The sequence below is a fragment of the Electrophorus electricus genome, chromosome 18 (genome assembly GCF_041902795.1).
Source record: "Electrophorus electricus isolate QZ-2024a chromosome 18, ASM4190279v1, whole genome shotgun sequence".
In the NCBI taxonomy this organism is placed as follows: Eukaryota; Metazoa; Chordata; class Actinopteri; order Gymnotiformes; family Gymnotidae; genus Electrophorus; species Electrophorus electricus.
In genome coordinates, this window is record NC_137514.1 from 606,883 (window position 1) to 619,316 (window position 12,434).

Here is a 12,434-nt window from a genome sequence, read left to right on the forward strand (position 1 = left end):
GATAATGAAGTTAAAATGTAAAATTTCAGTTTATTTATAAATAATAAAACACAATACACCTTACACACTAAACCATACACAACAAAACACAGTACACTTACACCTTACACACTACACAATAAAACATAGTACACTTTACACACTACACACTACACAATACAACACAGTACACCTTACACACTACACACTATGCCCTACACACTACACAATAAAACAGTATGCCTTACACACCACAAACTACACTCTGCACACTACACAATAAAACACAGTACACCTTATACACTACACACTACATAATAAAACACAGTACACCTTACACCCTACACACTACACAATGAAACACAGTACAACTTACACACTACACCATACACACCACACAATAAAACACAGTACACTTTGTACACTACACACTACACAATGAAACACAGTACACCTTACACAATACACAACACACAATAAAACACAGTACACTTACACCTTACACACTACACAATAAAACATAGTACACCTAACACACTACATACTACACAATAAAACACAGTACACCTTACACACTGCACAGTACACCTTACACACTACACAGTATGCCCTACACACTACACAATAAAACAGTACACCTTACACACCACATACTACACCCTGCACACTACACAATAAAACACAGTACACCTTAGACACTACACACTACATAATAAAACACAGTACACCTTACACCTTACACACTACACCCTACACACCACACAATAAAACACAGTACACCTTACATACTACACAATAAAACACAGTACACCTTACACCTTACACACTGCACCCTACACACTACATAATAAAACACAGTATACCTTACACCTTACACACTATGTAATAAAATGCAGTACACCTTACACACTACACAATAAAACACAGTACACCCTACATAATACACCTTACACACTACATCTTACACAGTACAGTCTGTACACTACACACTACACCTTACCCACTACATCTTACACAATACAGTCTGTACAGAACACTCTACACCTTACATACTACATCTTACACAGTATAGTCTGAAATGAATCCTACAAAACAGTAGATCAGAATGCCAGATTCAAAACACTTAATGTAATTTTGTTCCCTCTTGGTATCCTCACTGGATGTATTTTAATTGAATTATGTTTTGATTGACAGATCAACAGTGGCTCTGCCCTGGAGACTCTGGGCACGCTCATTGGAGGTGTTTCCACAGCAACCATGTCCAGTATTCCATCCTCTCAACTTCTGACTTTATCCCAGAATCCAACATTTGTCAACAACATTCTGAAAGCACCAGAGGTTCTGCAAGAGAAATTTGTCCAGAAGGTACAAACAGAAGGCAGTGGCCAGTAGTTAGAGGGGGACACTGGTGAAGTCAGTGGTCAGTGGGTAGAGGGGGACACTGTGTGGAGGCAGTGGACAGTAGGTAGAAGGGGACATTGTGTGGAGGCAGTGGTCTGTGGGTAGACGCAGTGGTCAATGGTCAGTGGGTAGAGGGGGACACTGTGTGGAGGCAGTGGTCAGTGGGTAGAAGGGGACACTGTGTGGAGGCAGTGGTCAATGGGTAGAGGGGGACATTGTGTGGAGGCAGTGGTCTGTGGGTAGATGGGGACACTGGTGAAGTCAGTGGTCAGTGGGTAGAGGGGGACATTGTGTGGAGGCAGTGGTCAATGGTCAGTGGGTAAAGGGGGACATTGTGTGGAGGCAGTGGTCAGTGGGTAGAGGCAGTGTAGAGAAACAGACAGTGTGGAGCATGTCATTACTGCGCTGCAATACAAACACTACATTAAATGCCATGTAGCCAGAATCTGGAAAGACTGAGGTTTCTACCCTTTCTTCCAGATTATCTCTATAGATGAGACCGAAGCAGTCGTGAACGTTCCAAATGAACTGGCAACATACATTCCACGTGTGCTACTGGCATCTCTCAACACTGTAAAAATTTCAGTTGTCAACCAAAAGAACTGGAATCAAGGCCAGGTAACACTATATAAATTCATATATGACTAGTCATTTTCCATATTGTGTACTTTTCCCCTTCAATACATTGACATGCTAACAAGTAATATGTAATAGTGGTCCAGTTGTGCTGGTTTGTCTGTCTAAATGTCTGTTTATTATTTTGTATTTTACTAGGCTGTGGTGTTGTTTGGTCCAGTGGCTAGTGCCACATCAAATGCAGACAAGTGAGTTAAATTCTGTCACACACACACACACACACACACACACACACACACACACACACACACACACACACACACACACACACACACACTACAAATAGTGTATAATGAGAGATCATATAGACAAAGGGCAGAATACAAAAGTTTGTAAATCTTGGATGATTCTTTACACTTTTTAGTGATCAAAACAGATTTTTTAGGTTTGTTTGTGTGTGTGTGTGTGTGTGTGTGTGTGTGTGTGTGTGTGCGTGTGTGTGTGTGTGTGTGTGTTTGCAGTGTTCCAGAGTTAATACTCCAAGGATTTACTAGCACCTCAGCTCAGGCTCTCCCTGTGCAAAAAGTCATACAGTTGGTGCACGCTTGTAGACTACGTCCAGGCAGGAGCAAGGTCCCTCTGCAAGAGTCACAGGTACACAGATATTTAATCAGTTAAAGGAACAATAAGTCATATTTCTAATGACTCTTCTTCACATTATGAAATACCCATTATACTGACACCTAGTGGCCTGGATGTTTCAGATTTCAGAAATAATGTTTGCTACTTTTTGGTGGTAAAATCATTTATTGCTCCTAGTATTAAGTCTTAAATAAATTGCTGCAAAATGTATCAATAATTGTGTATGCTACCAGTTCTAAGTTTAGGTATATCTGTAAAAGCTATTTTCTTTTATGATTATCTGTGCTTTGAACTTCAGTCTTTTTTTTTATTATATGTGTAAATATAATCTTAGTAATTAGATTTAAAAATGTATATTTTCATTTAGAAAACAAAGGAATTTCAGTAAGTTTAAAATCTGAAATGTGTAAAATGTAGCCTTAGATCCCTGATTTAGGTGTAAAAGAACCTGTTATATATCTGAGCATGTCAAACGAAAGTTTATCAACATTGGCATTAAGACCATCATACATTTTTTTAAAAGTTCAAATTGATACTTGCTGTGACACTGAGGTGGTATATTGGAGTAAATGAAAGAGGATGTCTGATGTAACAGTGGAGTGACTCACTGTGTATTCTCTACTGCAGCTGACCAGCATGTACACTTATGTGAAAAACGACACATCTTTGACCTTCAGTGATGTCCCTCCTGACATGCTTCTTTATTATGAGTGTGTAATACACACTCACTCACTCACACACACACACACACACACACACACACACACACACACACACACACACACACAGTATTCACATTAGAACAAATGTATATGCATTTTATAACATTTCACAATATAAGCAAAACGGTTTGAATGTTGTGTGAACATAAATAAACAGAATAACAAATTAACTCTCAAGCATATATTCAAACTACTATATGACAGGTGGTGCTGTATCTTTTTTGAAGTATTCTTTTTTGTTGAATTAGCATCAAACACATTAATATGTCCGCTGAGTAAAATTCAAATAAATGCACTTTCATTTCTGCATGTTAGTTTTGTTTGACTGAAATATTTTGTTAATAGGTGATACTCCTATATATTGTTTTTGTTTCTCTGTAATGTTTGTTTCTGTGTATTTGATTTGTGGTGGTGGTGGTGGTGTGTGTGTGTGTGTGTGTGTGTGTGTGTGTGTGTGTGTGTGTGCTCTAGCTATGAGATGGTGCAGAAGGTGAACTGCAGTTTATATTTCAGCGCTCTGGGCAGAGCAGATTTCTCTGTTTCTTCCAGCTTCCTCAACAGACAGAAAATCCTGTTCAACAATGCACAAACCTGCCTGGTAAACACACACACACACACACACACACACACACACACACACACACACAAACACACACTGTTCAGCAATACACAGACCTGCAAGGTAAAGCACACACACACACACACACATTCTGTCACACACAGACACTCTGTCTTTCACACACACACACACCGTTCAACCATTCACAGACCTGCCTAGTAAACCCCCCCCCCCACACACACACACACAAGAAACATTCCACTTTAAGAGTACACATCATACAGGCAAACGCATACACACACGAACAATTCACTTTAAAAGTACACATCAAACAGGAAGAGCTACAAACATACACACACATACAGACACGCACACACAAAACAATAAACTTTCTTTAAGAGTAAAAGCATACAGGCAGAGCTACACACACACACATAATAAATATACTCTCACGTTTATGTCTTTTGTGCTGTTCAAGGGTATTTCTGGCTTCAATCTGAACAAGACTCAGGTGGCTATTCTGGGTAATATGACCTGCACACTAAACTCATCCTACATCCAGAACTCTGACCCACTCATCATAGAGAAGTTAAAGAACTGTGGAGACCTGACTGACTTTCAGGTCTCGGGTATACAGACACTGCTCTTCAGTGGCAACACAAACTATGGGTGAGAGACATTAAACAATGAATAATGCACTTATAGTGTATAGACGAGGAAAGAGGTTGCAAAGCTGTTATAAAGCAAGTGACAGAATCTTTACTGATAAATTGTAATATTTGAGAGTCTTTATGTTTCAGCTGTCAAGACTGTGGTATGAGCATGCATATATATATATATATATATATATATATATATATATATATATATATATATATATATATATGTGTGTGTGTGTGTGTGTGTGTGTGTGTGTGTGTGTGTGTGTGTGTGTGCATTTTATGATCTATGCGTTTATGATTGTACAGATTGTACTTTTGTTTTCAGAAATCTATCAACATGGAATCTGCAGACACTACAGCAGTTAGGCCCCCTGCCTCTCTACTTAAATCAGGACTTCTGGAACAAATTTAACTTTGTATGTAACCTGTACTTTTATTAATGAGGCAGGGTGTGTTGTATACCTTTTATTTATTTATACTTTTATGTACTTACATATTTTGTGTGTGTTTATGCAACCTTAAAGACTGAGAAAAAGATATTTCTGCCATCATTCATGTCAGCCCTGAGGGCCAAGAACACCCCAGTAACAAAGCTACAAAGTTTATTTACTGCATCCAAACAAAATTTCAGACGCAGACGTGATACAGGTATAATTACATACATGCCCACACTGACAGAGACTACAGGTTATAGGGTTAGATTATGTCCTCCAATCCTTAAACTGTCCCCACAAATACAGTACAAGTATAGTTCTGGGTATTCATTACAGACAAAAACAAACAATGGTTAGTCTTAGATTTAGGGTTATTTTGCAATGTAGTATAACTGTCACTGAAAGACAGTAAATAAATTAATTTCTTCTCTCTGTGTCTGTCAGGATGCACTGCGGGTTACATCACAGACACAACAATTGCGGATCAGTCGTTCATTTTGAACTACACTTCCACCCAGTTTGATTTGTGTCTGAATATAACCGTGCTAATAAACAACCTGGCAGCTATCACTCAGATAGTGTTGGATCCCAGCATGGAGATGGTCATTCTGAACAAACTAAACCAGGTCAGCTTTGCTAAATACTTTTTTAAATACTATTTAATAATGTAGAGTTGATGAGAGCGTGTATGTGTCTGTGTGTGTGTTTCCAACATATTTTTCTGATATTGCTTAGATATTACTAATAGAATAAATTAGTTTGTTTAGGATGTATGTTTTGTGATGTCTGGGTGTGTTCAAGGCTTACTTCAGCAAGGAGCGTTGTGTTTCAGAGTTGCTGGTGGGTGTGTGTGTTTGTGTGTGCATGCATGCATGTGTTGCAGGTGTACCTGTCTGGCCTTGGGGACAGTGTGCTGCAGTTACTGGGCCCCACATCTCGTGTGGCCAATGTCAGTGAAATCAAAAGCTGGAACATCACCTCATTAGACACTTTGGCCTCTTTAATGAACCCAGTTAATGGGGCCTGGACTTCAGATCAGGTAACAATTCTACCAGTGTTTGTGTGTTGAATGTATTGGGAAGAGGGAACTTAAATATCAAACATGTGTTAACATATATTGGCTGGGATTTAATAGTCAGTCATTAGGTTGTACTGGTGTCAATATACCCATGTTATTTTAGACATTGTTTTCTTGCTAGAGAAATAATGTGTCCACTTGTGTGTGTGTGTGTGTGTGTGTGTGTGTGTGTGTGTGTGTGTGTGTGTGTGTGTGTAGAGTAATGCAGTGATTATGAATTATCTTCGCGTTCCTGGCCACACTTTGGGGCTAGCTGAAATAAATGCTATCATGTCGGACATCTGTTCTTTGAACACTAGTGCACTCAACAATATAACTGCTGAAAACCTAAGGTAAGTAGACACATGCAAACACACATGGACACACACGCAAGCACATGCATGCTCATTAGTAAATAAGCAAACAAATACAGAATAAATACAAGCTTCCTGTGGATGTGGGGGTCAGTGCTTTCAACACGCTGTGTCCTTACAATAGGCACTGAATGTTTCAAAGCAGGGTGGCAGTCCAGTAGGAGGGTATGTTTGCCTTACAAAAAAATTTTGTCTTTAGCCATTCTAGTGCTAAATCAAAACAGACTTAATGATTATGATGATGGCTAAATTAATGTTATTTTACAATACAAAATAGTATATAATAGAGAACTTGAACAACTACAGTCATATTTATGGCATTTAGCTGATGCTTTTATCCAAAGCAATTTATAGTATTAAAGTATAACTTGAGCAATTGAGGGTTAAGAGCCATGCTCAGGGGACCAACAGTGGCAACTTGGCAGTCGTGGGGTTTGAACTAGCAACTTTTCGATTACAAGTCAAGTACTTTAAATTGTTTGGACTTGACTGTCCATTAATAAATGTTTGCTTTGTTAATTTTTTTTATGTGAAAGTAAGCTAGTGTAGTGCAGATGAATGGATATGTTTCGACGATACGCAATACTGTCCTGTGTAGCTGAGTCTTCTGTTTTTTGTCATATTTTGATTATAGTTGTTGTAATGCTCATTTTTCACCTGCACACATGAAGCTTGATATTTTGATATTCTATGAGCCTTGATATGTAATATAAAATCACATTGTTTAGTTTCATTTCCTCTAAGTCCCTCTAAGATAAGGAGACATCACACCTTTACTCAGTAAACAATTGATCAAAATGTCATTTTAGATATTTGTCACACATTTCTATACTACTTTATTCATATTTAATGACTTTTGTTAACCAATCACTTTGGTAAACATATTTCAAACACCAAAACAATTGGTTCACACTAGTAAAGGTATTTTTTTAATGAGATATAGTTCTAAAAAACTTTCAGCTTTATGGCCATATTATTTCTTTATGCAGTGCTCTAGGTCAAATAGTACCTCATTGGGAATAGAGCTGAGATTGTTCTGAACATTTTGATCTGAAACATATGGGTATCATACCATAAATAAGAACCTTTAAAGTGAATATTAAAAAATATGCAAAATCAGACAAAATGCCCTGAGATTTCAGAGGATGTCTCACAAAACTTTTTGTTCATCAACAATTTATAAGACTCCATAACAGGGTGAATAAGCAAACAAGCCAACACAGAATGCAGCAAATAAGAACAGGGTAATGACCCAGCCCAGGGCTGAGCCCAGTTGCTAAGTAATCACAGGTAGTCAGCCTCACCTGTCATCCCAGACACATTTTCTGAGTATCTGTTAAGAGTTCTGGCTTGACCAGTTTGAAGAGGGGAAAAAAATTAAAAATCAGAATTACAGTAACTAAGCAACATATTGGATGGAAACATATGTAATTCATAGAAATACATATAATAAAGTAGAAAAACCTTTAGACTTCTGCAACCTCTGCCCAGATTTGTGATGACATAAGGCTGCACCACATCATTACCTGGTTGAAAGGACACAGCAAGTTGTGGCAATTGACTTGGTAGCTCATCACATTACCCTGCATAACAAGCATGACACTGCAAGACCCTGTATAACACTACAGGACCCTTTATGACACTGTATAACCTTGTAGGACACTGCAGGACCCTGTACGACACTGCAGGACCCTGTATGACACTGCAGGACCCTTTACGACACTGCAGGACCCTTTATGACACTGTATAACCCTGTATGACACTGCAGGACCCTTTATGACACTGTATAACTCTGTATGACACTACAGGACCATGCATGACACTGCAGGACCCTGCATGACACTGCAGGACCCTGTACGACGCTGCAGGACCCTGTATGATACTGCAGGACCCTGTATGACATTGCAGGATCCTGTATCATAATAAGAATCTGACTTTATTGGCCAAATATGCTCACGCATAGAAGGAGTTTGTTCTTGGTTACAGTAGTTCACCCTTCACAGTTGCTTGTAGAACTAAAGTAGAACAGTATTTCCATACACTCATGAATCAGTCATGAATATATGACCCTGTATGACACTGCAGGACCCTGTATGACACTGTATGATGCTTGTTTACATGCCCCCAGTTGGTGGCAAAATGGACAGGGCTGTAACAGTCCTAAGAGGAGTGTTTGTGTGTGTGTGTGTGTGTGTGTGTGTGTATGTGAGGCATGTGTAAAATAGCCAAGGGTGAGACCAACACCAGTAAACTCTGCATTTAGCAATTTACTTGTACCAATCAAATCAATGGCGAGAGCACATAGGAGTTCAAAGCATAAGAACAATTCTAGAAAGGGAACATAAAGTATAGGTGGACGTTGTGGACGGTGCCAAAGAAATGAAAATAATAAAACAACTTCCCTGCCTACCACATACCTTTCCTGATCAACAATGCAATGAAGTGGCACCCGCCCCTACTCTACCACATATATACATCAAAATCACCTGTAACCATGTTACCTGACTTGTCCACGCCAACAGATAGTGGAAACATAACAGCAATCTCATAAGTAAACTAAACAGTATCGTTCATACACTGTCACAAGATGCCTTAAGTAATAACTCTCAAGCATGTCCCGAATCAGCACCGCACACTTTCGTAGGAGATCTGCCTTTAAAGCAGTAGCCTCCGTCTCGGCCCACAAGGCTTCTTATTGGTTTACCTGTAACAGGGAAAAGCCACAAATACAAAAAACACAAACGTGAAACACCTGGCATGTAACAATGCTGCAGGACACTACATGATATTGATGTTACATATCTTTCTAGTTGTGGCCAGTCAGAAAAATTAAATAAAGCTAATGTAAGATGTCAGAATTCCATGATATTTCTTATATCAATGTTAAAAAACAAAACAATACAGGAATATAATGGTAAAATACTCTCAATCTCCTGCTATATTATTTTTTCTTTCTGCAGATATGCAAACCCTATTGATTTGTCCAACTGCACCATCGATCAGAAAACAGCTCTGTATAACATCGCCAACATCTCGTTCAGCTCTCTACACAGCAATGCCACAGAATTCTTCCTGCTCATCAGATCTTTCCTAGGTAAACACACATATATACACAAGTTTTTATACACAGCAATTCTCACACACTCAAATAAAACCAGCATAAGACCAGCGTAGCTCTGTGGTATTCCCCACATGAACAAAGAATATCCATTACAGGGTTTTAATGATCTCATGCATATATACACACACACACACATTCAAACACAGGTAGGACTGATATTTTAAGTTCCATTTTATACTTCACTGCATGTCTATGTGTTTGTCTGTAGGTGGAGCTCCTCCGTCAGATATAGTACAGCACACATCACTGTATATCTGTGTGTTTGTAGGTGGAGCTCCTCTGTCAGATATGAAACATCAAACATCACTGCATGTCTATGTGTTTGTCTGTAGGTGGCGCACCTCTGTCAGATATAATAAATCTTGCACCTCAGAACATCAGCATGGACATTACCACCTTCATTAATCTGAACCCTGATGTGGTCAAGGTATGATATAACAAAACAACTGACTAGAATAAGCACAGGTGTTTTTTTTGTTCTTGTGTGTGGTGTGGTGTGTGTGTGTGTGTGTGTGTGTGTGTGTGTATGTGTGTGTGTGCACATGTCCTTAAGAGCTTTACCAGCTGTTTCTCTGGGGCAGAGTTGAGATCTTTTCTGCATAGCTTGGCTCCTCTGATGCTTTTCAAAGATACCAGAGTAGGGCACAGCTGTCTGTATTCTCATTGGAGGAATAGGAAGGCTATTGGCTATTTAAAAATATATATATATATATATTTTAAAAGGTTTTAAAAGTTTACAAAAATATTTTTTAATAAAAAATGAAAAAATAATTCTCTGTTTTGTGTGTATTTGTGTGTTTATGCATTCTCTGTGTGTCTCAGTACCTGAGTGTGAATACAGTTCGTGATCTACTGGGGGTGAATCTACCTATTCTGAAGATGTTTGAGAGCAGCACGTTGGTCCGGTTCTGGGAGGCACAGCAGTACCAGTCTGATCTAGACATCCTGGGCATCGGACTGATTGGAGGAAAACAAAACCCCACGACATCTTCACCTACAAACAGCACCACCACACAAACCATCTTGTCAACTACCAACAGCACAGCAGGTAAGATCATTTAAAATGATATAAATCGTGGTACTGCTTTAAGCCATATCAATAAGATTTTCATTAATATGAGTGCATTATTTCGTATTATTACAATTTGTGCTATATTCCACAATATCTTTACTGTAAACGTTTTATTGCTCATATTACATTAACAAGTGCTGCATTAGTTATTGTAATGATTACATGAGTCCATATCAATACTGTAATTATTAACTTAGTCCGTAATATCATTACTGTAATGATTACCTTAGTCCATAATGCCATTACTGTAATGATTACCATAGTCCATGTCATTACTCTAATGATTACCTGAGTCAATGTCATTATTGTAATGATTACCTTAGTCCATATGAAAACTGTAATTATTAACTTAGTCTGTAATGTCATTACTGTAATGACTACCTTAGCCCAGTCATTACTGTAACGGTTACCTTAGTCCATAATACCATTATTGTAATTATCGTAGTCCATGCAATTACTGTAACAATTACCTTAGTGCATATGGCATTAATGTAACTATTACCTTAGTCCATAATGGTATTACTATAAAGATTACCGTAATTGCCATTACAGGGACTAATAAATAAAAGGAGTATAAGGAAAGCATAAGTTAATTTAAATTTTGTCTCACTACTTAATGTGTGTGTGTGTGTGTGTGTGTGTGTGTGTGTGTGTGTGTGTGTGTGTGTGTGTGTGTGTGTGTGTGTGTGTGTGTGTGTATGTGCTTCCAGGATATGCAACAGTTCATCAAGATGCAGGACCGTGGTGTCTCTCTCTGTTTGTCGGACTCCTGACGGTCACGTTGCATGCAGTGCTATAAACATCAAACTCTGCAAAGACACATCAGTTACCATAAATGCAGTGTGATAACTTTGACACACTGCACATTCAATTCACTCCAATGACCCTGAATATAACCAGTATCTAAAGTGATTATATGTTTTGGATCCTATAGTGAAACATATAATAATCATTGCCATAATCTCTTACCATGTCTCTGTCTTCTTAATGTTATTACATTAAATTAACTTAAATTAATTTTCACCAAATTATAATTACATATGAATCTGCTTGCTTATATTTATGCAATCTAAAAATAGCTATTTAAATACTAATAAAATGTACACAGAATTGTAAATGTTGATCATATTTTAGTGTAGCAAAGCTGTTGTATTCATTTATAGGTTGTGCTAATTGATACGTTCTGATATTGATATTAATTTGAAATATTTGCATGGGGACAAATTTTCAATTTCTTTTTAAATTTATTATACTAACAATGAAATCTATCAAATCATTAACAAACTGGTTCTCATTCATGCTCAATAAAATTAAAATGCCATATCTTTTTTTAGTATCTGTGCATATATACACACACACACACACACATGTGTGTTTCCCCAGGAGAAAATAATTATAATTAAAAAAATTATAATAAAAAATAATAATTATTATATTATTCTTTACTTTAATAATAAGCAATAACTTTATTACAATGCCTAAAAAGTGAATACTACTAATAGACAGTAAAGATTGGAAAATAATAAGATGTTAATGATGATTTAAGTCTAGACAACACTAGTTTTTTTAAGACAACACTAAAGACAACACTAAAACAGCACATGTATAATGGTCACGTCCTACCTCTCAATGAAGCTCTCTCTGTTCACAAATCATAGTTTCAGATATCTAGGGGGGCTCGCCATCTCAAGTCACTCCATCCGGTTCATGTAGCCACTGAGGCGTTCTCGGCAGGAAAGTGAATCAATACTCTGGCCTCCCGCACTGTACTACTGTAGATGGCAAAGCAAATGAGTAAGCGGAAATGACATAACAAGTGCAACATATTCACACTT

At 37.8% G+C, this 12,434-nt stretch overlaps 1 protein-coding gene and 2 long non-coding RNA genes across 3 annotated transcripts; all 3 read left to right on the forward strand.

Annotated features, from left to right (window-relative positions):
• Positions 1 to 1,198: 1,198 nt before the first annotated feature.
• On the forward strand, positions 1,199 to 2,579 carry LOC145652035 (uncharacterized). Its single transcript, XR_014118204.1, has 4 exons — positions 1,199 to 1,344; positions 1,861 to 1,998; positions 2,155 to 2,204; positions 2,478 to 2,579. It is a non-coding gene; the product is annotated as an uncharacterized LOC145652035 (long non-coding RNA).
• A 1,223-nt stretch (positions 2,580 to 3,802) lies between these two features.
• Positions 3,803 to 4,941, forward strand: LOC145652036 (uncharacterized). Its single transcript, XR_014118206.1, has 3 exons — positions 3,803 to 3,918; positions 4,358 to 4,548; positions 4,867 to 4,941. It is a non-coding gene; the product is annotated as an uncharacterized LOC145652036 (long non-coding RNA).
• A 142-nt stretch (positions 4,942 to 5,083) lies between these two features.
• LOC113585187 (mesothelin-like protein) lies at positions 5,084 to 11,912 on the forward strand. Its single transcript, XM_027022552.3, has 8 exons — positions 5,084 to 5,189; positions 5,420 to 5,601; positions 5,859 to 6,014; positions 6,252 to 6,385; positions 9,367 to 9,500; positions 9,860 to 9,954; positions 10,350 to 10,575; positions 11,310 to 11,912. The coding sequence occupies exons 1-8, from the start codon at positions 5,096 to 5,098 to the stop codon at positions 11,396 to 11,398; spliced, it is 1,110 nt and encodes a 369-aa protein (XP_026878353.3). The 5' UTR covers positions 5,084 to 5,095; the 3' UTR covers positions 11,399 to 11,912.
• Positions 11,913 to 12,434: the final 522 nt, after the last annotated feature.

Excerpts from the sequence above, each read along its gene's own strand:
- LOC113585187 (XM_027022552.3), top strand. The coding sequence starts at position 5,096 with ATGTCAGCCCTGAGGGCCAAGAACACCCCAGTAACAAAGCTACAAAGT. Across the intron at positions 5,190-5,419 it reads CAGACGCAGACGTGATACAG|GATGCACTGCGGGTTACATC; the intron begins GTATAATTACAT and ends TGTGTCTGTCAG. Across the intron at positions 6,015-6,251 it reads GGGCCTGGACTTCAGATCAG|AGTAATGCAGTGATTATGAA; the intron begins GTAACAATTCTA and ends GTGTGTGTGTAG.